The sequence below is a fragment of the Cervus elaphus genome, chromosome 17 (genome assembly GCF_910594005.1).
Source record: "Cervus elaphus chromosome 17, mCerEla1.1, whole genome shotgun sequence".
In the NCBI taxonomy this organism is placed as follows: Eukaryota; Metazoa; Chordata; class Mammalia; order Artiodactyla; family Cervidae; genus Cervus; species Cervus elaphus.
In genome coordinates, this window is record NC_057831.1 from 57,254,565 (window position 1) to 57,281,888 (window position 27,324).

The 27,324-nt window shown below is 39.4% G+C and overlaps 1 protein-coding gene and 1 pseudogene across 5 annotated transcripts in view; one reads left to right on the forward strand and one right to left on the reverse strand.

Annotated features, from left to right (window-relative positions):
- The window catches only part of KLHL5 (kelch like family member 5), an 82,780-nt gene extending 64,246 nt beyond the window's left edge, over nucleotides 1–18,534 (forward strand). For all 5 annotated transcript variants that reach the window (XM_043870993.1, XM_043870991.1, XM_043870989.1 and 2 more), the window contains 5 exons: nucleotides 3,072–3,296; nucleotides 6,549–6,711; nucleotides 9,864–10,076; nucleotides 12,323–12,494; nucleotides 17,400–18,534. In XM_043870993.1, coding sequence (XP_043726928.1) covers nucleotides 3,072–3,296; nucleotides 6,549–6,711; nucleotides 9,864–10,076; nucleotides 12,323–12,494; nucleotides 17,400–17,456 — 830 coding nt within the window. In that variant the 3' untranslated portion in view covers nucleotides 17,457–18,534. The remainder of the gene's footprint in view (nucleotides 1–3,071; nucleotides 3,297–6,548; nucleotides 6,712–9,863; nucleotides 10,077–12,322; nucleotides 12,495–17,399) is intronic.
- Nucleotides 18,535–26,537: 8,003 nt separating this feature from the next.
- LOC122673371 lies at nucleotides 26,538–27,108 on the reverse strand (annotated as a pseudogene).
- Nucleotides 27,109–27,324: the final 216 nt, after the last annotated feature.

Sequence of the window (27,324 nt, forward strand, 5' to 3'; positions counted from 1 at the left end):
CCTTTGCCATTCCCTTCTCCAGTGGACCACATTCTGTCAGACCTCTCCACCATGACCCGTCCATCTTTGGTGGCCCGACATGGCATGGCTTAGTTTAATTGAGTTAGACAAGACTGTGGTCCATGTGATCAGATTGGCCTGTTGTCTGTGACTGTGGTTTCAGTCTGTCTGCCCTCTGATCCCCTCTCTCAGTGCCTACTGTCTTACTTGGGTTTCTCTTACCTTGGATGTGGGGTATCTCTTCACGGCTGCTCCAGCAAAGCACAGCCACCGCTCCTTACCTTGGACGTGGGGTAGCTCCTCTCAGCCACTGCCGAGAATGGGAAAGACTGGAGATGTCTTCAAGAAAATTAGAGATACCAAGGGAACATTTCATGCAAAGATGGGCTCAATAAAGGACAGAAATGATAGGGACTTAACAGAAGCAGAAGATATTAAGAAGAGGTGGCAAGAATACACAGAAGAACTATACAAAAAAGATCTTCACGACATCCCCTTAGGGGTGGGGCCTGCCAGAAGTGGCGTAGCGGTAGGGAGGGGTTCTTTACCCGGTCCGGCAAAAAAAAAAAAAAGATCTTCACAACCCAGATAATCACGATGGTGTGATCACTTTCCTAGAGCCAGACATCCTGGAATGTGAAGTCAAGGGGGCCTTAGGAAGCATCACTACGAACAAAGCTAGTGGAGGTGATGGAATTCCAGTTGAGCTATTTCAAATCCTGAAAGATGATGCTGTGAAAGTGCTGCACTCAATATGCCAGCAAATTTAGAAAACTCAGCAGTGGCCACAGGACTGGAAAAGGTCAGTTTGCATTCCAGTCCCAAAGAAAGGCAATGCCAAAGAATGCTCAAACTACTGCACAATTGCTCTCATCTCACATGCTAGTAAAGTAATGCTCAAAATTCTCCAAGCCAGGCTTCAACAGTATGTGAACCGTGAACTTCCAGATGTTCAAACTGGATTTAGAAAAGGCAGAGGAACCAGAGATCAAATTGCCAACATCCACTGGATCATCAAAAAAGCAAGAGAGTTCCAGAAAAACATCTATTTCTGCTTTATTGACTATGCCAAAGCCTTTGACCGTGTGGATCACAACAAACTGGACAGTTCAGAAAGAGATGGGAATACTAGACCACCTGACCTGCCTCTTGAGAAACCTGTATGCAGGTCAGGAAGCAACAGTTAGAACTGGACATGGAACAACAGACTGGTTCCAAATAGGAAAAGGAGTACATCAAGGCTGTATATTGTCACCCTGCTTATTGAACTTATATGCAGAGTACATCATGAGAAATGCTGGGCTGAAGGAAGCACAAGCTGGAATGAAGATTGCTGGAGAAATATCAATAACCTCAGATATGCAGACGACACCACCCTTACGGCAGAAAACAAAGAACTAAAGAGCCTCTTGATGAAAGTGAAAGAGGAGAGTGAAAAAGTTGGCTTAGAGCTCAGCATTCAGAAAACTAAGATGATGGCATCCGGTCCCATCACTTCATGGCAAATAGATGGGGAAACAGTGGAAACAGTGGCTGATTTTATTTTTTTTGAGCTCCAAAATCACTGTAGATGGTGACTGCAGCCATGAAATTAAAAGACGCTTACTCCTTGGAGGGAAAATTATGACCAAGCTAGACAGCATATTAAAAAGCAGAGACATTACTTTGTCAACAAAGGTCCATCTAGTCAAAGCTATGGTTTTTCCAGTGGTCATGTATGGATGTGAGAGTTGGACTATAAAGAAAGCTGAGTGCCGACGAATTGATGCTTTTGAGCTGTGATGTTGGAGAAGACTCTTGAGAGTCCCTTGGACTGCAAGGAGATCCAACCAGTCCATCCTAAAGGAGATCAGTCCTAGGTGTTCATTGGAAGGACTGATGCTGAAGCTGAAACTCCAGTACTTTGGCCACCTGATGCAAAGAGCTGACTCATTTGAAAAGACCCTGATGCCGAGAACGATTGAGGGCAGGAGGAGAAGGGGATGACAGAGGATGAGATGGTTGGATGGCATCACCGATTCAATGGACATGGGTTTGGGTGGACTCTGGGAGTTGGTGATGTACAGGGAGGCCTGGCATGCTGCGGGTTCACGGGGTCGCAAAGAATTAGACACGACTGAGCAACTGAACTGAACTGAACTAACTGAGGGTTGGCTCTTTGTTTAGAGGAGTAGGTCTTTTTTTTTTTTTCCTTAACTCCACTGTTCTTCCCTCATAAAGAAAACAGAAGAGTTCTTTGGATATTCTAATCCTTAATAACATGTAGATACCATCGTTCCCTAAACTCTCCCCTCTTAGGGTTCTCAAAGCATTGCATCCACTCTTAAGCTCTTGTCCTTCCTGGTTTCGGTGAAGTGGGTATCCCCTCCTCCTGTGAAAGCCAGCCTCTCACCTGGGCCGTGACACTGCCCTTTCTTGCCTTCTCAGGAACTCGCGCTGTTAAATAGGAGCCCTTCGTCTCCTGTATTTTCAGCTTCCTTCCCCACAGCTAGATCCTTCCCATGGACTCAGGTTTATCCACTTTTAAAAACAAAACAAAACTTCCCTCAACCCACCAAATAATTCTTATCTCTCTCCACCTTTTTGTAGCCAGACTTCTTAGAGGAATGATTGATGCCCATCGTCTCCATTTCCTCACCTCCCAGTCCTATCTCAACTGCTCAAACAAAGGACTGTCCCTAAAGTCATGAATGACCTCCATGTAGCTAAATTCAGTCATACATTTTAGTCTTCATCTAGTTGATCCTCTCGGCAGCTGTGCCCTTTTTTACTTTGATTTCTATCGTGCTAAACTACCCTGCTTTCTTCCCTTCTGGCTGTTGCTTCTCAGCCCTCTTTGACAGACAGTCCTTTCTCCCTTGACCTTCTAGTACCAGAGTCTGGTGCATGCACTAGAGAGTAGGCGATGAGGGCCGGGATACAAGCAAGGTTGCGATTATGCAGGTGCTTATTGGAACATATTAGAAGTATTATTGTCAGTGCTAATCCCATACTTTTATATGTCTAAGTTCATAAAATACTCAATGATGGTGAGCTTTTTATTTGCATAACTTCTTTCTGTTACTATTAAGGAGCAACAAGCATCGAAAAGTATGACCTTCGTACAAACATGTGGACCCCTGTAGCAAATATGAACGGGCGGAGGCTGCAGTTCGGCGTCGCGGTGTTAGATGAGAAACTGTACGTGGTTGGAGGAAGAGATGGACTGAAGACTTTGAATACTGTAGAATGCTACAACCCTAAAACAAAAACTTGGAGTGTGATGCCTCCTATGTCTACACATAGGCATGGCCTTGGTGAGATAACTGCAGCTTTGTTCATACTTTCATGTATAGGCCTGTACGGCATTTTCCCTGTCTTTACCTGGCAGAAGATCAGTGTCCCAGCTGCTGAGCCAGCAGCAGTCGCCAGCATCCCCTCATGCTCCCTGTTATCTGAGAAGCAGAAGCAGAGAAAACAAGCATGTGTATGTGTAGCCAGCACAAGTGAAAACATGAATATTTAAGAATTATGGTGTCGCACGATGGACTGACAAGCCACCATTGGACGTGTGTGTTCTATGTTGACATTTAGTGTTACCTAATTGAAATGCTTATTTAAAAATCTTTAGCATTATTTTTTTTCATGTATATTCCTTGGTTTTTAAGCAGAAATGAATAAGATGCAGAAAATTTTTGAGGTAGCACAGAGAATGTCATGATAGAGACTTTTCATTCTGTAATTCAGTAATTGACTGAGCAAATACTGACTAGCATGTACTGTGGGCCATGCTGTCTGTTCTGTGGGTATATAAAGATGAGGAAGACACTGTCTTTATCTTCAGAAACTGATGACTCATTCTGAAATGGACAGAAGAGAATTTAGGGATCTTGTATCAGATGACTTCTCTTTTCTCATAGAAAAGAAATGGAAAGAATTGTTTGCTGAGAGTGAAGAGGTGGACATATTGTAAAATTAGATGGGGCTTGAAATGTATGTATATCATCCAGATTTTGCTATATAACAAACCACTCCAAAACTTAGAAGCTTAAACCAAGAATCATTTCTTTAGCTCATGAATCTGTGCATCAGCAGGGCGGTTCTTCTGCTCTGGGCTGACTTAGAAGATTTCCGCTGGGCTTTCTCATGTCTCTGGAGTAGGCAGGCAGGCTAGTTGGCGGTTGATCTAGAGTGGCCTCACTCACGTGTATAGTGGTACACAGGCTGTCAGCCGAGGCAGCAGAGGCAATTGGGCCACATGCCTCTAGTCATTCAGGCTAGCCCAGTATTCTTCTCATGGTGGCGGTCACAGGGTTTCAAAAGCAGCAGGAGAAAGTAAGTCCCAATGCACGAGCATTTTTTAAGCTGCTGCTTGCCTCATGTTTGCTAATATCCCATTGGCTAAAATAAGTCACATGGGCAAGCCCTGATTCAAAAGGTAGAAAAATAGACTCCACTTCTTGATGGGAAGACCTACAGAATCACATTGCGAATAGACATGTCTTCTGGGAAAGGGAGAATTTGTTACCATATTGTCAATTTATCACAGTTTGGAAAAGGCTTAAAATAGTTGCAATAAGGAATCTGATAGGTTATCATAAAAGATGAATGAATTATAGTGAAGAGATAGTTGAGTTTAGATAGCATGGCTTTATACTATACCCAGTTTATTAATACTGAGCACCAGAGTAGAGATTGCCCAAAATGCCAATGAAAATTATCTAGGCATGAAGCTTGGTATGGTAATGGGAACAGCAAAAAATCAAAGGGGCAAGGGATTCCACTAGTTGGAATTAGCTTTCAGTGAAAGATGATCTTAAGTTTCAAGTTAGATAAGGAAATAAAACCAGAGAGTTGGGGCTAAGGTATTGAGAGAGGAGCTTAAAATTAACTACATGAATTTCAGCAAACAAAACTAAAACAGTAACCTTGAGTCCATAAAATCAACTGTTACATGGACACAAAATGGGAAGATGTATCTTAAAAGCAGCATGAACAAGGCTTATAAATTTGTGTTGAGCATAAAATCCAGGGTCAAAAGTATGATTCAGCTGCAAACATTCCCCTCTTTTGGGGAAAAGAAAGTCAATGTAGTTGACTAACTTAATGTAGTTTCTTATAGTACATAGAATGAGAATGGCCATTATCTAGCTCTGTCTTATACAGATGAGATTGTGCATGGGATACTGTCATTAGTTCTAGGTACCATATGAAAGAGTTTATTGAACTGTAGCAAGTTCAAAGGAGAATGATCATATAATTCAAAGTGTCTTCTTCAAGCCTTTATTTCCATTTCTGTGTTCAGAACAGCTTTGTTCTTACTAATTTACCTTATAATAAGTGTTTTAAACATTATTTAAAATAATGTTTGAACTTACAGAAGAAATCTTAAGTAAATTTTAAATTATTTAATTACACTCACACACACATGTAAAAATATAAAATTGTCTTATGTTTTATGTATATTTGGAGATAAGATAGGTAATCTCCTATAGCTATTACTGGTAGGACACAAATGAGTAGAATGGTATGTTGATTTGGTTCCTGCATGGACGGTGACTATGTCATCTGGCTGTGATTTCACAGAAATAGATGTCTTTGTATCACAATATTTGTATTTTGGCCTTCAGGTGATATGTATTTATATCCCACCTGACTATGGTCATGTCATGCTGCTGCTGCTGCTGGTGCTAAGTCCCTTCCCAAAACCCTCCACTGGCTTTCCATGTCATTTAGAGTAGAATCCAAAGCCCTTGTAGTTGTCCCGACCACTGCATGATCTGAGTCCACCCTCCGGCTCATCCACCACTCTCTCCCCTACTCACCACCTGGCCTCCCAGCTGTTTGTTCCACAGACACGCTAAGATGCCTCGGGGCCTTTGTATATACTCATCCTCTTATCTCACCTTCTCTTCCCCTGGATACCTTCAAGCCTGGTTTCCTAACTTCATTCACATTTCTGTTCAAACATCACTCTATCCCAGAGGTCTCCCTGATCCTCTCTACCCTTTTCCTTTATTCCCAAGTAAAATATCAGGTCCATCAGGGCAGAGCCCTTATCTATTATGCTCTATCAAGTACCTGGCACGTGGTAGAAGCTCAGTAGCTGTTTGTTGAATAAATGAACATATGAATCTGACTTGGTTCTCTTGTGATGAATCAGACCAATATATTGTGGTATCAAATCTGACTAGAGCAAAATCTCATGAATTTGAATTAAAGGAAGAAAAGAATAAAATTGCTGTTTTTAAATATATTGCAAATCCAAATTGTTGAAAAATGTTCTAAATATGGCAAAATTGCGCATATTGTATGCTTTGTAAATAACTTTCCCCTGTTGGACCTCAAAATGCTGCCTCTAAAACTTTTAAGACCAGGGTTACAGTGCTATTTTTCCCCCTTACCCACCCACCTATCTATCAAGAAGAGCTGTGTTCCTCATAGCCAATATCTTTGTCATAAATTTTTATCGTAAATTTTTGCTCAGTTAAATTTGCTTCTTAAAGGTTCACTTTACTTACATGTCAATGAAAGACTTTTCAGTTTGCTTCTTTCCTGTCTCCTTGTAGGCGTGGCTGTCCTGGAAGGTCCTATGTATGCAGTAGGAGGACATGATGGTTGGAGCTATCTGAATACAGTGGAAAGGTGGGACCCTCAGGCTCGCCAGTGGAACTTTGTGGCTACTATGTCCACCCCCAGGAGCACAGTTGGTGTGGCTGTACTGAGTGGAAAGTAAGGATGTATTTAAAGTTCCACTTAAATGTATCAAGCTGTAGCATGTCCAACTTAAAGATACATAGAAATCACGAGAGAAATACTTTGAATGATGTAAACAAACTTGTTAGTCTCTTTTTTGTAATAGTTCTAAATATAAATACCTCAACATTAAGTTAGGGTTTTATTTTAATGTACAGATATTATAAATTTCTAGTTATTTTAAGTAAATTTTATATAAATATTCAATATAGTCAAAATCTGGTGGTTTATATAACTTGAAAAGTTTTTTTTTTTAAGTTATATAGTCTCGCTCATATTTCTCTAAATAATTCCTTCCATCTCTTCTACTGATTTTTCCTTATTTAAATATGTGTGTGTTTTAGTCACGCAGTCGTGTCTGACTCTTTGCAGCCCCCATGGTCTGTGGACCACCAGGCTCCTCTGTCCATGGAATTTTCCAGGCAGGAATATTGGAATGGGTTGCCATTTCCTTCTCAGGGAGATCTTCCCAACCCAGGGACTGAACCCAGATCTCCTGCTTTGGCAGGTGGAGTCTTTACCAGTGAGCTGTGGGGGAAGCCTTTCCTCACTTAACGCTTCTTTCTTATCTTGGTAAACCACTGAATACTAGAATGCATTTAGAAAGAAGTGTTCCCTTGTTTCTTGTCTGCTCTAAAGAAACATATTTGGATAGAGCCACCACTAATAGCTCTTGGTTACTCAAAGACTAAAACATATAGTATCTTTTCCAGGCCTTTCTTCCATAAAATGAAGACCTGTATGGTTATTAAATAAAAGTTGATTGCTATATAACTTTACTCATTTAAAATGCTTTATCATCATCTCCAGAAAGACAAAAGAATAAAGGTTAAAATATAGAAACTTAAAATTATTTGTAGGAGTTGTTACTGATTATTAAAAGATTTAGATTTAGATTTTATGGATGATGAAGTACAGGCAGATAGAGATTAAATAACTCATCCAAAGTCACAGCTATTAAGTGATAAGTGGTAGAACCAGGATTCAAACCCAGAGAATCTGCTCCAGGGCCCATTCTCCTAATGACTGTACTATACCACTTTTCACAAAGAAGACCCAGGAATTCACTGTGAAGAGCACACAGTACCTGGAAACCTATTATACTGTGCTTGTGTATGTGTATTTTCAGTTATTGACATTTTCTAGTAGTTGATCCCTTCTAACATTCTGTGATCTGTATTTATATAATTACTCTACCAAGTATTAGTTTAAGATGAGGACAGTTTACTGTTAAGGCAGTAACATCAAAAAAATAGTTTTTAACGTAAAATTTTAACAGGTTAAAGTTTCAAATAAATTTCAAATTCCATGCTATTAATATATTTTAAGTTTAAAACAAGATACTGCTGCAACTATATTCTGCTGTTTAAGATTTGTTATCTTATTATTTAAGAACCAGTTTGAAACCTGGGTTCGATCCCTGGTCACAAAGATCCCCTGGAGAAGGGAATGGCTACCCACTCCAGTATTCTTGCCTGGAGAATTCCATGGACAGAGGAGCCTGGCAGGCTACAGTCTGTGGAGTCACAAAGAGTCAGACATTACTGAGTGACTAACACTTCACTTCACTTGAGTGGCACAGGTATTATAAATTATGAATTAAAATTATGAAATACGTCTTTTAAATATGTATATTGTAAATACTTAAGAGTTTTAATGGGTAGAAATTTGATATAGTTCAAATGCTGTTTCTTAAGAATTAAAAGATAGCTGAATATTAACTAAGGCATCCATACATTCAAAATGTGTAAGCTTTTGTACATACAGTAAGCTGAATTTATTATTTTACAAAAAACTGATAGAAAAAATCTGCAAAGAGTTTCCCAGGTGAATAGAAAGTCCAAGAAGATTTTGTGCTTAATAAAAAATATTCATGTGTCCAAATATTTTACATATTTTAAGATCAGAGTAAAAATATTTTTAATTAGGGCCTCCCTGTGGCTCAGTGGTAAAGAATTCACCTTCCTGCCAACGCTGGAGACTTGGGTTCTGTCCCTGGGCGGGGAAGATCCCACATGCCATAAGGCGGCTAAGCCTGTGTGCCGCAACTCCTGAGGCTGTGCCCCGGGGCCTGTGAGCCGTGACTGCGAGCCCCCGTCCACCGCTGCTGACGTCTGCACGCCCCAGAGCTGTCCTCTGCAACAAGAGCGGCCGCCACAGCTAGCGGTCCTCATTCCACAACGCGAGCAACCCCCGCTCACTGCAGCTAGAGGAAAGCTCACACACCGGTGAAGACCTCGCACAGCCAAAGATAAATAAAATTATTTTTTAAAATAATATTTTTATGAGTGCAGTAGTAATAATATAATTAATAATAATCTTAGTGCAGTGTATTGATTGATAATGAATTTCTGTTGGTTTACTAGGCAACATTTAGAACATTAACATACCAATGAATATACATATGGTATTTTAATGTCCTAAACGTGGTCTAGTAGATGAGTATATTTGAATCAATAATTCTGTTCTCATATTTCACTATTACGAATATGTCCCAGATGACTGTTGATTGTACAGCTGCTCATTAATGTAACTGTTGTCCTGCTTCTGCTTCTTACTGTGTGACCACGGGCAAGTTTCTTATCTCCATGAATCCCAGTTTCTTTACCTGTGAAACAAGGATACAGATAGTTTGTCATAGGATCACTGTAATGATTAAATTAATACATGTAGAGTGCCTCGCCTGTGGTATTGCTCAGAGAAGGTTAGTTTCTTTTATTTATCACCAAATCCTATCTTAACTATTTAAGAAATGTCATGGTATATTCATCTTTTATCTGTTTTAAGACACACTTTAACATCTCTAAAATTGTGATGTATTCTACAGTCAGTGGTAACTTGTCAGTTAGATGGCAGCTGTGAAAAAGTTGTCTTTGCTCATGTGAGTTTATGCTTTCTTCTTTATGTATGTACAGAAGATATGTAATATATACAAATATATGATATATACATGTGCCATTTAATAGGTAGCACATCTTCTTTCTTAATGGCACACAGATTGACAGTATTTCTTAATAACTGATGACACCTTGAATTCAATGAAATACCATAAGAATAACCTCTTTCTTTGTCCTATGCATAATAATAGCACTGTCTCTTATTTACCATTCAATTTGTTCGTTTTATAGACTTTATGCAGTTGGTGGTCGTGATGGAAGTTCCTGTCTCAAGTCAGTAGAATGTTTCGATCCGCATACTAATAAGTGGACACTCTGCGCACAAATGTCAAAAAGGAGAGGGGGAGTAGGAGTCACTACCTGGAATGGATTGCTGTATGCCATCGGAGGACACGACGCACCTGCGTCCAACTTGACTTCCAGGCTGTCAGACTGCGTGGAGAGGTATTTCCTGTGAAAGAAAACTAGAAATGAATAAACAAACCTAAGCCTCTGAAACTTCCACACAGATTAATAACTTTTTTTGTTTGTTTTTATTTTTTTAAATTTTAATTGGAGGCTAATTACTTTACAATATGGTGGTGGTTCTCCTGCCTGGAAAATCCCATGGATAGAGGAGCCTGGTGGGCTGCAGTCCATGGGGTCGCTAAGAGTCAGACACGACTGAGTGACTTCACTTTCACTTTTCACTTTCACGCATTGGAGAAGGAAATGGCAACCCACTCCAGTGTTCTTGCCTGGAGAATCCCAGGGACGGGGGAGCCTGGTGGGCTGCCGTCTGTGGGGTTGCACAGAGTCAGACACGACTGAAGTGACTTAGCAGCAGCAGCAGCAGCATTGCGGTGGGTTTTGCCATACATTCACATGAATCAGCCATGGGTGTGCATGTGTTGCTGATCCTGACCCTCCCTCCCCATCCCATCCCTCAGGGTCATCCCAGTGCACCCCGAGCACCCTGCCTCATGCATCGAACCTGGACTGGCGATCCATTTCACATATGATAATATACATGTTTCAGCGCTCTTCTCTCAAATTGTCCCACCCTCGCCTGCCCCTGCTGAGCACCCACGAACAAGGCAGTTCATTATGAGCTCTGTAAACACTGGGTGGGCTGCTCAGGCCATCTCTTCATCTGTCTCCAGCAGCCCCCTCAGAGTCTTCCCTCAGTGTTACCTTAGAATTGATTACATAATTCATTAATTGAATCCTATGACAAAGATTTATTGTGTACCTATTTTGTACTGGACATTGTACCTAATAAGAAAAGGAGTCTGATGAATTTTACAGAGAATGAATTAGGAGCTGGAAGCCAAATGAGCAAAAAGGAGAAGGACATTTCTGACATAAAATGTCAGAATGTTTTGATATAAAATGATGTAGTATGAAACAGTAAAAGAAAATAAAGGGCTAGTAAGACTTGAAACTTGAACAAGTTATCCATGTTCAAAACTCATATGTGGGTCTAGGTACAGAGCCTGACGTCAACAGAAGCCTCAAAACTCATACGTTGGTCTAGGTACAGAGCCTGACATCAACAGAAGCTCTGGACAGTGGTTCAGGCCCCCATCTTCTGTGTGACCAGTGGGATGGGGAGAATTGAAGGGATGCAGGAAGCAGATTCAGTAGGAGTGTGTATGAACGTACAGGAAACTGTAAGGTGGCCCCTGTCCCCGGAGAACACAGAATGATGGAAGTGGCAGGAAAGGGGTAGGGGAGGTCGGGCAGATCGCGTAGAGTCTTGAAGCCCTGTTAAGGATCTCGGGTTTTAAAGAGCAATGAAAAGTTAACGAATATGTGTATGTGTGTGAGTTATTTAATAAATTATAAATGACTAAAAGAAGGATAAAAAAATGAAAGTTTGTTGATGACAGTGAGTGCTTTCTATAAAACAATAAGCAGAGTTGGTGTTTTTTTGAGAAAGCAAGATAGTTAACACCTATGTTTCACCTGTGTCAGGGAGAAAATAATTCAGACTTTGCTTGCTGCATGTTAAAATCCAGTAAAGATACATGGAAGTGTTTAAACACTTTGTCCCATAAATTAGTGGCCCACTGTAGGACCGCACCCAGTGAAAAGCTGTTCATTAATACAAGAAGCATATATAAGTCATTTGGAAGCAATATAAGTCATCTTAGCATGGTGTATCTGCTCTTAGACAATTTGGGAGCAGTTCTAGTTAACATACTTCATGAAAGGGATAAGAAACTCTATAAAAATGAGCAGTTAACAGTGATTAAGGGGAATTCCCTGGTTGTCCAGTGGTTAGGACTCCGAGCTTCCATTGTGAGGGGTACAGGTTTCGATCCCAGCACCACCCCCCAAAAAAAACCACAAAAAGCAAAAAAAAGCTGCAATTGAGGATGTAAGTCATCTTAGATAGAGCACCCATCTTATATAGAGCTTCATGTATTGATTTCCTCAGATTTTCAGTCGGCAATCTAAAACCCTAAAGCAGTTTTAAACATTTACATGAGCTCTTTTGAACTAGTTTAAATGTTACACCTCTGTAAAATAATTCTGTTGTAATTTAGAACTTTTCAGGAAAATACTAATTTTTTTTCTCTTAAAATGTGTTCAAATGTATTTTATGTAATAGATAATAAGACATAAAATAGGATTAAAGGACAGAAGGATTTTATGTAAAGTGTTGTGAGAATAATGTCAGCTCCATTTCTACAATTTCCTTTCAGATATGATCCTAAAACAGATATGTGGACTGCAGTGGCTTCTATGAGCATCAGCAGAGATGCTGTGGGGGTCTGTTTACTCGGTGATAAATTATATGCTGTTGGAGGTTATGATGGACAGACTTACCTTAATACAGTGGAGGCTTATGATCCCCAGACAAATGAGTGGACCCAGGTATGGCATTTCATGTTTCATTATTACACTTACTGTATTTTTGTTAAAAACAATTTTTTTGGTAAAACAGACCCTAATTATGTTCAGTATCAAAATACATAGCATAAGCATGATAAAGTCATCTCTTAATTAAATATAACAAAACAGAGGGAGTGTTTAATTTTATAGTATAGTTAAAATTCAAAATTACCTTTAAAGTGTGAGTTAATACTCAGGGAAATTATTAATTGGTTATTATTGTTGTTGTTATCACTGTTATTTGCTGCCACCATTTGCTTACTGAGAATTGATGAGATGTTCTAGCATCAGTAGAGCAGATAGAACCACAGGAGGCTTTAATAAAGAAAGGAGAGATTGTGGAAAATAAAAAAATTGAACCACTTTCCCATAGATGGGCAATAATTTTTAAATACTCAAGCAACTGATATTTGGGAACAGAGAAGGACATGGCAGCCCACTCTAGTATTCTTGCTTGGAGAATCCCATGGACAGAGGAGCCTGGCAGGCTACAGTCCATGGGGTCACAAAAGTTGGACATGACTTAGCAACTAAACAACAATAATAACAGATGTCTGGTTATAACCTAATAAAGATGGCAGTCTTACTTTAACAAGTAAGAAACTTGACTTGGGAAGCTTATTAACAGAAAAAAAATCCATCTTTATTTCTAAAAGAGTCTAGAGCTTCTGAGAATGATCTTTTGAGATCTTTGTTTCCATCATCACCCAGAACAGAACCATGAATTTTCTGCCTCTGGCACACGATTCAATATCTGGTACAGAAAAGGCACTTAGATCTTTAACTGAGCCAAGGTTTACCTTCCCAGAGAGCAAAGAATCTGCCTGCAATGCAGGAGGCCTGGGTTCAATCCCTGGGTCAGGAAAATCCCCTAGAGAAGCGAATGGCTACCCACTCCAGTATTCTCGCCTGGAGAATTCCATGGACAGAGGGGCCTGGTGGGCCACAATCCATGGGGTCACAAAGTGTCAGACATGACTTAGCAACTAACACTTTGACTTTTACCTACATACAAGGAGTAGTGGTAAGTACTGTCAAGATAACAGAATTTCTGAGAAGCCGTGCTGTCACAGAACTTAATTCCTTGGGTCAGTGAGATCTGCACGTGAAAAGGAAGGCTCCACGGTGTGGAGCGTGAAGTGTTGGTGTGAAGTTGGTATGAAGTGTCGCATGGTCCAGGCAGTGAGCTGTGTGGGAAATCAAAGAGAAGAGAGAAAATGGTTGTTGAGAGGGCTTCAGTGAGGAAGAAGTGGGATTTAATGTAAGCCTTAATGACTTTATGTAATTAAAAAAGGAAATCATGTAAGAAAACATGAAATAAATGTCACTAAAGTGGAAATATGCAGGCTATCTTGAGGAAGTGGAGTCTCAAGACTCCGTGTTTGAGAAGAGTAGGAATTCTTGGAGAGGAAGGTTGGAATCAGGATGGAGGTCTGTAGTAGTTAACCTGAAGAGTTTGGTAGTAAGAAGCCAGAGGAGACTTTTAACCAAGAGAGCAATGCAGTAATAGAAAATCCACATGTCAGAGGCCGGGGCCAGGGTAAATTGGGTTGGGGCAGGGTAAGTGAAGGCTGGGTGAAAGGACATTTAGAAGGTTGCTTCATTTATAAGTTTGAGGTGTTGAATACGTAGGTGGATTCAAGAGATATTACCAAGTCCTGTTAATTTTTTCTTTATACACTTACTAGGTTTGTATAGAGAGGTGCAGCTTCTGGAGAAAACAGCAAAAGAATGATCAGAGAGTATCTTAGTAGATAATGAAATAGAGCATTAAAAGAAAGGAGAGAGGATTTCAATAACATAAAAGAATGAAGAAGATCTGTCATTCATGAAGTTGTCAGGACCTTTGAGAATGTGATAGAAGCAGAAGCCACCACACAGTGTAAAAAGTAAAGAGAAGATTAAAAGTAAATGTGGAAGCTAGAGGGGCATGCAATTTTAAAATGATGATAATGATAGAAAGCTAACACTTAATCCATTTTATGTACCCGGCTCTGTTCTAAGCACTTCACAGTAAAGAATCTTCCCAACAACTCTCGGAGGTAAGTACTGTTATTTCCTCACTGTACTGGATGAGGTGTCTAAATAGCTGACTCAGTGCAGGTGGAGTTAAAATTTGAGCCTAGCATCTTTTTCACAATTAAAGATGATGACAGGAGAGTTGAGAGAAAGCAAAGTTGAAGGCATTTTTCTGAAAAGAAGGACAGGAAACAGAATTGAGGGCAAAGGCAGGAGGAAAATTTTTGTCTTCCGCAGACTGGGGGAAAGGTTTTATCCTCCAAAACTGGAGGGGAAGATGAGAATATGAGGATTGAAAGATAGAAAATGTTTTCAAGTGAAGAGAATGGTAGGTAAAGAGACTTAGATTGTATGACCTTGATCTTATTTCTTAAATAAGTGAGATCCCTTGGTGAAGGGGAGAAGGCATAATTTGAGGACTTGAGTTAGAGCTACAGGATTTCATTAGAAACTACTATCAGCCTCCTACCATGGCAGGAGTAGTTGTGAATGATAACTGAGGAACCCAAGAAGAGATGGAAGAATCTCTTTTCCTGAAACGTATTTCATTTAAGCCCTTAGGCCAGTTATAAGGAAATCTATTTCAAACTTGCTATTACAGATAATTAATACTTTATGCTAAGTCACTCTGTCAGAATTCATAATCTGTGATCATACAGCCCTTTGGTTTACATGCCATCTCCATTACTTTAAAAAATTTTTTTATTGAAGTACAATTGATATACAATATTATATAAGTTACAAGTGTATAATATAGTGATTCACAATTTAAGGATTATACTCCACTTATCCATACTATAAAATACTGACTGTATCCCCTGTGCTGTACAATGATCTTTATGGCTGATTTTATACATGAGTGTGCTCAGTCGTGTCTGACTCTGTTACCCAATGGATTGTAACCCGCCAGATTCCTCTGTCCATGGAATTTTCCAGGCAGAAACACTGGAGTGAGTTGCCATTTCCTCCTCCAGGGGATCCCACCCAGGGATCAATCAAACCCACTTCTCTTGGGTCTTCTGCATTGGCAGGCAGAATCTTTACCACTGTGCCATCTGGGAAGCCCCATTTTATATGTAGTTGTTTGTAACTCTTAATTCTCTACCTCTGTTTTGCCCCTCCTCTGTCCCCAGCGGTAATCACTAGTTCTCTAGATCCATGAGTCCGGTTTTTTTTGTTGTTGTTATATTCACTAGTTGTTGCATTATTTAGATTCCACATATAAGTGATTTTAAAGCTCCTAAATATGAACTTATAACCATAGTATCTGAGAAATAAATGTTTTCCATTCGATGGTCCTACAAATGGACAGGAGGACATTTATTTGTATAGGAAATGAAATATGATTATGAACTCTTAAGCCACCACTCACCCCACTACCAGCATTGACCCAAAACAGGAGTTGACCACATTGCGTTTAGTAAATTCTCAAAGCTAAACTTTCTAGCTGGTTATCATGACAACATCAACTACTCACAGGGTAGAGACAGTGTCTTGAGTGTTTTGAGAAAAACTACTAACTACAGATACTTTGATTTAAATGACTTGGAGGTTACTTCTAGAATACTGTAAGTAAATATGGTTTTAAAATAGGTTATTTGGTCAAAAAGATGTAACAGTGATCAAAACAACTGATTCAGGTGGAGAACAACCATGAATTCACTCACATTGAAGTCAGGTGTATTCTTAATTGGTCAGGAGAGGAGAGTCAAAATGACTAGAAGGTCATTTTGATATCATGTACAGGTGGCACAGTGGTAAAAAAATCTGCCTGCCAAGCAGGAAACCTGGGTTCCATCCCTAGATCGGGAAGATCTCCTGGAGAAGGTAATAGCAACCCACTCAACTGTTACTCCCGGGATAATCCTAAAGACAGAGGAACCTGGCAGGCTACAGTCCATGACGTTGCAAAGAGACATGACTAAGAGACTAACCCCCACCACCATCTGACAAAAACACTTTACGACATATCCGTACATGCATAGGTACAAAACAAAACCCTTCCCAAATGCTTAATGTTTTAATTCTCTAAGCTCAAATGCATAGATTCTTACTGGGCTCAAAGTAGTCTTCCTTTTAAAACTATTCTTGTCCACACTTATCTCCACTATGAGTTACCCCAGTGTCTAGAATACTTCTGGAAAAAAAAAAAAAAGACCATAAGTGAAATATTTAAGAATTGTTCCTTATTCATAAGATTATCTTTTCTCCCAAGTGTCTCATATTTCTGTCTCACTGTTCTCACTGTTGTAGAGTTTATTCACCAGGTTTGTTTCCACTCCCAAGAAATTGGGTAGGTGATATGTATTATTTATTCAGTCTGCTAACAAGTAGTAGAATGAGTTTAGACTTTTCAGCCATGCTGAGAAGGTCATCAATAACTGTGAAGTTAGTGGTTCCTCCAGAATAAGCAGATCCCAGGGATGCAGTGTATTTTGTGCACTCTCTGAGACAGCAAAGTCACGGCCACTCTGGCTAATCCTTGGTATTTTCTCCATTAGTCACAAAGCTACTGTAAGTGTTCAGCCTTGCCTCGCATCCATGTTGTACATCATTTTGGCCAAAATAGTGTTTCACGTAGAACAGTTTCTGATCTATCTTTAAAAGTCATCTTTAAAGAGAAGTGAATGCTACATTATTATGTTATATACACAAAACGATTTAGTCCTTGAAGCTTTGGCATCAGGAAGGAAGAGCTCATTTAAGAAAAGGGCCAGCAGAAGAGCTCGGACAGTAGGGTTAGGGCAGCAGCTCTTTGCCAATCACTGTGAGCAAACTTTCAATATTTCACTGACTGTTGTGGTATTATCAGCGTTTTTACCCACAATCCCAACACAAGTCTTTTTGGTTTTTTGTTTGTTTTTTTAGGTTGCCCCACTGTGCCTCGGAAGAGCTGGAGCTTGCGTTGTGACTGTGAAACTATAACAGCGCTTGTTTTTCTAAATGAAGATATCCTCTTCCTTTATGAATTTAGTATAATTATTCTACTATCAATGGATAACGTTTTTAGTAAATTTGCAACGCCACATTCCTGGGCACAAAGTGCCTGATCTCTAAATGAAGATGTTAAAACACGGGAGGAAAGAGCAGAAAAACCAGGATTAAAAACTTTCACTTCTTAGGAAATCAGAACTGCATCTGGTGGATTGTGAATGTATGTTCCTGATATATAAAATATGATGACAATGTGCACTGCTCCTAACACAACCCAGGGTTAATTGGGAATTTCATTTCTTTTAATAATCAAGCACATTTTACTGATACTATTATCCGTATTTCTTTTATTATAGTGCAAATACATCTGATAAAACTTCTAATGTATTGCTTTGTAACTTTATCATACATGAGTTGTAGTAATTTTTATTCATTTGTTTGCTTAACCACGACCACTATTTTAACGATATACTAAAGACTATGCATTTAGTTCTTTTCAGGAATAGCTGAATTTTCTGTGCTTTGGTTGTGGACTTTTATTTCTAAAATTTCTAAGTGAATCAATTTAATGAACATTAAAGAGTTAGAACAATGACCAAATAAAAGCTTGTTTTGATCTTTGGGGTCTATTTAAATATTCATTCCATCTAGATTCATCAAGAACTCCATATTATGATATTCTTCCTTTGGAATGAAACAAGGTGTTTTACATTAAATTCAAGATATGCAAATTTTGTGGAGAAAATAAATGCTATCTACCCTCTAATGTTCTTTTACCTAAGTAGTATTTAATTATATGAATTTGTTTTCTTTTATATTATTAAAAATGCTTTGATTTTGTCTTTTTATATCGAAGAACTGTTTGGATATTCTTATGTTCTCAAGTCTGTATGTGCCTCTCCTGCCTTGTTTCTGATCTTTTGCCAGAATTAGTAATCCTCTGTGCGTCTTTGTAGTCAAACAGTTTGGGGGGGATGGGCTTACTGAATGTTTGGAAAATGAGTTTAAAGTGTTTATTACCCCAACTTTTGTACATTTGTAAACTCTTAATTACACATGTGAATGTTAATACTCTCAGTGAATTATTTATTATTTGCACAAGTGCACTGGGCAGTATTATTTTATGGTAAATTCTTTAGGGTATAAGTCATTAACTTATATCTTAATATAAAAAGAGTATAAACTAAATTCTCACCTTTTAAAAGTTCATATTGTGGTTAATGTGTCTTTACATTCTGTATCAGTGTAGCCTTTATTTTAGTTGCTTCCTTTAAAAATTGAGCTTTTCTTTTTTTTTTTTTTGAGCTGATTTTGAATACTCATGAAATTTTTCTACCTTTGAAGTCAACAAACTTAAGACTTCTGTTCTCAAAGAAAATTCCATGGGCATTCTACTGGCGTGGGTACTAAGAAAATAGCAGTGATCATGACAAATATATTATTATTTCATATATTCATTGTAGTGTGTATATGAATTCAGATATTTTCCTCACAAGGAGGGATCAGCTGTAGAGTATGTATTTTGGGTAAGAGAGAGAAGAGGAAAAAGATATAAGAAACAAAACAAAAATTTCAAAAGCAGAAATGTGTTAGTACATCATCCCTTCATGTGGAGGCTTAGGCCTGGATTTGAAAGGAAAGTACTTATCCTTCTGATTCTCATCTCCATTCATCGTTCACTCTCGTTCCCTGTGCCTGCAGTGGAGTCAGACTCACCATAAAGTAAAGGACCTGATTCTTGTCCCTGAGGATCTTCCTTTCCTTTATGGGATTCATTAGAACGGTTCCTTTGATTTTCTGTCCCACTGGAGGGCCTTTCTTAATGGAGTTTTGTAGTCAATAGGACCTGCTCTTCTGGATACAAATGAAGAAAACCAGTTTCTTTTCTAGTGACAGAGCACTTGCCGAAACATTTATTCTTCTCTTAGACTGGGGTCTTGTAAATCTAGAGGAAAATATGGCCATTCTTTGTATGCATCATCCAAGACTGCTGTCTTAACTTTTACTGTTAGCTTCTCTGTTATCCCAGTGAGCATCTCATCCAGCTGCTCTTTATTTTAGCCCCAATTAATGACAACCTTAAGAAAGATAAGGATATCTGTGAACTATTGAATACTTATGAATTAGGAGCCAAGTTTTTTGCATGCGTTAATGTACTTAATTTTTCCCCTTTTATTATTCTCCTTACTCAGATGAGGAAACTGGGCATGGAGAGTTTAACCCCAAGATTATATATAGCAAGTTAGTGGCAGAGTAGGGATTCAGGTGTAGGAAGTCTGGCTCAGGAGTCCATTCTGTTACCACTCCTGTTTCTAGGTAGAAAAGAAGTTTCATTTCATGTGAGAAATCATTTAATTTTAAAAAACTTTATTTTAAATAAATCATTTATTTTAATTTAAAAGAATGTTAATGCTTTAGAAGTAAAATTTATCAGTTATACTCTTACCAGAAAATTTTGGTTCCTTAATATTGGAGGGATATTTTATTTAAATAAAACTCATGGAATTTTATATACATTTTGCTTTAGAAAAGTAAACGTTAAGTAAGCATACTTCCAAGTTTTATGAATATTAGATAAATTTCATAGTATTTTGGATGGCTCAATCATAAACAAATCAAAAACACACTTTATGGGACTTCTCCGTTGGTCCAGGGGCTAGGACTCCACACTCCCAGTACAGGGGGCCCAGCTTCAGTCCCTGGTTGGGGTCCTGGATCCCACCTACCACAACTCAAGATCCTGAATGCTGCAATGAAGATCAAAGATCTTGCATTTCACAACTAAGACTCGGCACAGCCAAATAAATATATATTTTTTAAAAAATGTTTTATGGCCAACAAAATAGATAACACACATGAAATAGATGAATTTCTGGAAATACACAAATCACTAAAACTAAGAAGAAATAAGTCTAAACAGATCTAACAAGTTAAGAATTGACTCAATCATCAAAACAACAACAAAGAAACTTCAGAACCAGAATTTGGTAGACTTCACAAGTTTAGAAGACCAGCATTACTTTGATACCTAAGCCAGGCAAAAGCGGATTTTATACCATGACAAACTAAGAATTTATTGCAAAAATATAGGGGTGGTTCAAATACAAAAATCAATCCATCAATGTAATTTACCACTTAATAGAACGAAGAGAACTCAGCTAGAAGAAACTAAAACTGACATGAAAATAAAGCTCTTCATTATTTAAAAAAAAAAAGATTAGCATCTCAGTTGATAAGAAAAAGCATTTGACAGAAATCAATACCCTTTAATGATAAAAGCACTCAGCAAACTTGGAAGAGAATGAAATTTCCTCAACCTGTTAAAAAACATTCATGAAAAACCCACAGTTAACCACACAATAAATGATAAAAGATTAAAAGGTTTTCCTCCAACATCGGGAAAAGGTCCACTCCCACCATACCTAGTCAACATTGTACAAGAAGTTCTAGCCAAAGCAATTAGGCAAGAAAGAAAGAAAAGGAATCGCAATTAGGAAGAAGTAAAACTCCATTTGCAGCTGTTTTGATCCTATATATTAAAACTCCTAAAGAAAACACAGACACGCATAACTATGAGAGCTATCATTAATGTTACAAGGTCAACACACAAATGTTAGCTGATTTCTATATACTGGCCAAAAGTGTACACCACTTGGGAATAAAGTTAGCAAAGGAGGTGTAAGGCTTGTACACTGAAAAGTACAAAACATGGCTGAAATGAAGACCTAAGTAAGTGGAAAGACATGTTCATAAATTGGAAGACTTAAGATGGCAAAACTCCACAAATTAGTCTATAGATCCAATGCAATCCCTGTCAAAAATCTAACAGCCTTTTTTGCAGAAATGGAAAAGCCAATTTTAAAATTCCTATAAAATTTCAAGGGACCGAAAAGAGACAAAACAATTGTGAAAAATAGCAAAGTTGAAGGACTTTCTTATATCAAAATTTATCAAAACAGTGTAGTACTGTTACAAGGATAAACATATAGACCAAAAGCATAAAATAGAAAGTCCAGAAATAAACTACAGTCAATATCTTATGGTCAGTTGATTTTCAGTAAGAGTGCTAAGACCATTCAATGCGGAAAACAGTCTCTTCAACAAATGATGCTAGATGCATGCATGCAGTCATACCCGATTCTTTGCCACCCTGTGGACTAGCTCACCAGGCTCCTCTGTCCATGGGATCTCCCAGGCAAGAATACTGGAGTGGGTTGCCATTTCCTCCTCCAGGGAATCTTCCCGACCCAGGGCTCAAACCCACATCTACTTCGCAGGCAGATTCTTTATGCTAAGCCACTTGGGGATCCCCAAGAGCAAAAGAATGAAATTGGACCCTTCCTTTACAACATACTGTTGTTGTTTAGTTACCAAGTCATGTCCGACTCTTTTGTGACCCCATGGACTGTAGCCTGTCAACTTCCTCTGTCCATGGGATTTCCCAGGCAAGAAGACTGGAGTGGGTTGCCATTTCCTTCTCCAGGGGATCTTCCTGACCCAGGATCGAACCCAAATCTCCTGCTGGGCAGGTGGGTTCTTTACCTCTGAGCCACCTGGGAAGCATGTGCTGTGCTGTTCTTAGTCGCTCAGTCATGTCTGACTCTGCGACCCCGTGGACTATAGCCCACCAGTCACCTCTGCACATGGGGATTCTCCAGGCAGGAATACTGGAGTGAGTTGCCATGCTCTCCTCCAGGGGATCTTCCCAACCCAGGGATCGGACCCAGGTCTCCCACATTGCACGCCACTTCACATCCACTACGATGACTGTAATCTTAGAAACATAAAGTGTTGGAGAGGATGTGGAGAAATTACATAGCGAAGAAAATGGTAAGCCAAGGTGGGGCTTCCAACATCAAGAAAGTTATTGAAAGAAGACAGAGGATGAATAACTGAGTCTCAGGGTCTGAGGCTTCCCTGGTGGCTCAGATGGTAAAACGTCTGCCTACAGTGCGGGCAACCCGGGTTCAATCCCTGGGTCAGAAAGATCTCCTGGAGAAGGCAATGGCACCCCACTCCAGTACTCTTGCCTGGAAAATCCCATGGATGGAGGAACCTGGTAGGCTATACAGTCCATGGGGTTGCAAAGAGTCGGACAAGACTGAGAGACTTCACTTTCACTTTCACTTTCACTTTTTCTTTCTGGGCCGGAAGACAAGCAGAGCATCTCTTAGGTTTTGAAGCATTTAAATGTAATTAGGCTAAATCTCATGTTTTATTAAATTTCTTCAGACTTGGCCTTTTGTTTACTGAAATATAGGAAGATTGAGTCAACTTGATTGTGTGGCAGATACATGCCAATACATGTCATATATATGTTCATACATTTAATCTTTACAATAGCCCTATGAAGTAGATATGATTATTCCCACTTAATGATGACTTCTCTGTGGAAGAGGTTAGAGAAAGTAAATGGGGCATGGAAAGAAATGCTGAAAACTTTGGAATGAATAGCATATTCTTTTACACATGAACTAGGAAGATAAAAAGGTATTTTATACTCAGGGCCAGCCCTAGGATTTGAAAGACCTGATGTAAGCAGAGTGTGTAAGGACCTTAACTCTGTTGTACTAGTGGTCCTCCTGTGAACATGAGTATCTTCTAGAAGAAATCTAATGGCAGGACTTGGGCCTCTGACCACTCCTGCCCTTAAGTCTGATCCTGTGTGTTTATCATAGACTGTTCTATCATAACAGTTACATTACTTATCTATAATTCCATGCTTTCAGAAGATTGTTTCTGAAACAGTAACGTTTCCCTAGGTCCCAAATGTATCCCATTGCTTGGCACTTTTAAACACTCTCAGAATGTATTGATATCTTTTTTGAAGAAAAATTCACCTGTCTGGCATGTGTTCAAGAAAAATCTTGAAGTCTGCAGCTACTTAAGACAATATTCACATCTCTCAACCCTCCTAGTCTTGTTTTTCCTATTCTCTTTTTATTTTCCTTAATTTCTTTCCCTCCCTCTTCTACCCTTTTAGAGAAAGCATTATCTTCAATCATTTACCCTTGGTGCACAAGTCCATCCAGAAGTTTTTAATTCATTAATAGTAATTATTGAAACAAGGGATACATTTTAACCACTGCATGCTCCCTAAACACCCAATTTTTTTAATAAGTTCAAATCCCCAAATACAGTATATCCTTAGGTGTGTTCAGAATATAGGTAAGTCAGTTTCTACCTAAGGTTCTTTATGAAACAAAATGCCTGGATCATGTGATTAAGTAGATACAATAATTGTTTTATGACAAGCTTTACTTTAATTTCAGAAAAGCTAGTTTTGTTATATCAAGAAAATCCCATTAACTATAAAGATTCAGTGTTTGTTCATAGGTTTTTCTTTTAATTAAGGCCAAATTCATATAATATTAATCATTTTAAAGTGAACAACTCAGTAGTAGTTAGTATATTCATAATGTATAACTACCACCTCTATCTAATTCCAAAACATTTTCATTCTATCTAATTCCAAGACATTTTCATAAGCCCAGAAGAAAACCCCATGGCCAGTTAGAGTTAGTGCCCTACCCGACCCCGTTTCCCCAGCTCCTGGCAAACACCAATCTGCATTCCATCTCTGTGACCTTATCTATTCTGGATATTTCATGTAGAATCATACGACATGTGGCTCTTTATGTCAGGCTTCTTTCACTTAAGATATATTCAAGATTCATCTATATTGTAGCATGATGTGTATCAACACTTCATTACTTTATACTGATGGAATAATATTCCACTAAGTGTATACCAAAATTTGCTAATCCATTCATGGACATTTGAATTGTTTCTGCCTTTTGACTAATGTGAATGGTGCTGCTACAAACATATGTGTACAAGAATTTGTTTGAATCCCTGTTTTTAATTCTTTGAGATATAATACCTAGGGGTGGGATTGTTGAGTCATGGTAATTCTATGTTGAACTTTTTAAGGAACCATCAAGCTGGTTTCCAGAGGAACAGAGTGAGCATAGGTTTTTTAGCAGAAGTAGCTATCCATCTTCAGGAACAAAACAGGCTTTCCATCTGCTTCTTTACATTTGGCATACTCTAGACCAATGGTTCTCAACTCTGTGCACCATAGAATTTAAAAAGAGAGAGAGAGAAGGAAAGAAAGAAGACGTAGGCTTCGTCTCTAGAAATTTTGTTTCAGTAAATCTGGGTCGAGCCTAAGCTACTGCAAGTGAGCCCCAGCTAATTCTAATGGCAGTAAGGATTAAGAACTACAATATGAACTCAGGGGAAGTAATGCAAAAACTTTCTCCAGAGAATAGGAATCATTAACTTGTCATGGACCCAGAACTAATTTTAATTTATTAATTTCCTTGGCTATTTTGTTCACAGTCAAGTATCTGCACCTAGAATCATGCTTGGCACAGAACTGGACAAAAATAATTGGCTTAATGTTGAATATTATATTTTAAGCTTAAAATTAATCATATATAATAGCTATTAATTTTTAAATGGCATTAATATTTTTAGCTATTAATATTCCTTAGGAAACCAAAGGGGACTGTGCTCAATTTAGGATCCCCTGATCAGATATTATTTTTGAATATACCATCTTTCCCTAGTTATTGTCATGCTTATTAGACTTTCTACATAATATTCGTAGAAAATTATTTATTTGCTCTAATGGGCATCATTTTAAAGTTTGGAAGTATAAACAATAAATTGAAGGCAAAATATAAGATGATCAAACAATACTGGCATTTACTGGAAATGTTGTATACAGTAAAAGTTTTCTGTATCATATCTATTTATTTTAAAAATCTGAATTCCACCTAAATTTCCTAGTTTCTTTGTCTGTACTTAGTATTAAATGTCATTATTTTCCATCCCCAGTCCCATGCTATGCCTCTTTCTCTTCACCATGGAAACTCTCCTCTCTCATTTTCTCTTTCTCTGGAAAAACATTTCTCTGATATTATAACAAGTTAGGTTATTTTTCTCAATATCCTTTTGACAAACTTTAAGCTATTTTTTGCCAGTTTTTATAGCAGATTCTGACAAATATTTTTCATAATGTCATACTTCAACAAATAAATTAGACATTCCTGAAGATTGCTAGCTTCCGGATAGCATATTTAAGAGATAATTTATTTATACTTAAATAAGCAATCAATTTTAAGTTCTATAGTTAATTTTTTAAAATAGTTCTGTGCACGCTAGAATTACCCCCTCCTATAGGTTGTATAATGGACTGGCTAACTCTTCAGTAGCTCTTTCCCAGCAAGTGGACACCAGATCCTTTCCCAGATGAACAGGCTTAGTCATGTCCCTTGTTCTTAAATTTTAGAATGAGACACTGTATTTCCCTCCTTTCCCAAATACTCAGTTCAATTCACTCGCTCAGTCATGTCTGACTTCACAACCCCATGCACTGCAGCATGCCAGGCTTCCCTAGTTGTTGTTTTTTTTTTAAATCCACATTTATAAGAAACGGTTTTATTACAGCAATGGGACTCAGTGGTATGGAACGCCACACCCCTTGAGAGGACATCCTCCCATAAGTGAGCACCAGTGTACAACTACACAGCTTCCCCACTAACCCTTATTAATGACACCTACCTAGACTGCTCCTGAGACTGTTGAGAGTCTTCTATAACAGGGGTCCCCAACCCCTGGGCCAGTACTGGTCGATGGCCTGTTAGGAACCAGGCCACACAGCAGGAGATGAAAAGACGGTGAACAAGGGAAGATTCATCTGTATTTATATCCACTCCCCATTGCTTGCATTACGACCTGAGTTTCAGCTCCCACCCTCTCTGTGGAAAAACTGTTTTCCATGAAATCTGTCCCTGGTGTCAAAAAGGTTGGGGAGAGCTGTTTTACAACACACTGTGAACACTTCAGTCTACGGTAGAACCGCCTAAAGGAACCTCCCTCTTCTGGCAGGAGGGGCATCTCAGCTGAAACCTGCAAATGGGGCCCTGGGCTTGTCAGCACCAAACATGCAGGTCTCCCATCCGCCCCACAGCATTCCTGGGAAAGTGCTGCCCTCCAGAGAAACCCTGCGCCACTGCAGAGGCGGCCGCTCTGGAATAGGGAAGAGGCTAAAAGAAACCAAACCTAAACTTCATCGCGAGTATCCGAGGTGCCCGTGGACCTTCCTCCTGGACGAGGTCTGCAGACCCTTCGGCTCTTCTTTCCGGCAGCCTCCCCTACAGGCTGCACCTGGGCTGAGTGGGCAGCCATCCTGAGAGCCCGCACGGCCTCACGCCACTCGCCACTCGTCTGAGCCCTGTAGTCCCCAAAGAGCGCATCAGCTGCCTCTTCCAGGGCAGGGGGTTTCTCTGGCTGCACAGGGTTTGGATTTTCCCAAGAGCTGGTTCTTTCTGCGTAGGGGTGGGTCTCTGCATCTTCAGTCCCAGCTCCAGCTTTTCCATGCACCAAGCCAGTTCCCAAGCCGGCTGCTCAGCCTGGGCCTCTGCGCTTAGGGGGGTTTCCTCCAGGGCCTGCTTTTCTGAGGTCTTCCCGCTTCCATTGGCAACAGACACCTAATCCCAGGTTTTCTTCTGTTGCTTCTTGGTCCTTGAGACAGTGTCATGGCACGTAGGGCGCCCTGGGCCTGGGGCTGCCGCTGTCTCCTGAGCAGGATGTCCTGGACCCACCATGCGCTGCCGCCGGGACCGAGGAGGGCTGGGGTCCCAGGTTACCCTAGTGATTGGAGTCCATCACCAACTCCCGGAACTTGCTCAGACTCATGTCCATCCAGTCGGTGCTGCCATCCAACCATCTCATCCTCTGTTGTCCCCTTCTCCTCCTGCCCTCAATCTTTCCCAGCCTGAAAGTCTTTTCCAATGAGTCAGTTCTTCACATCAGATGGCCAAATTATTGGAGTTTCAGCTTCAGCGTC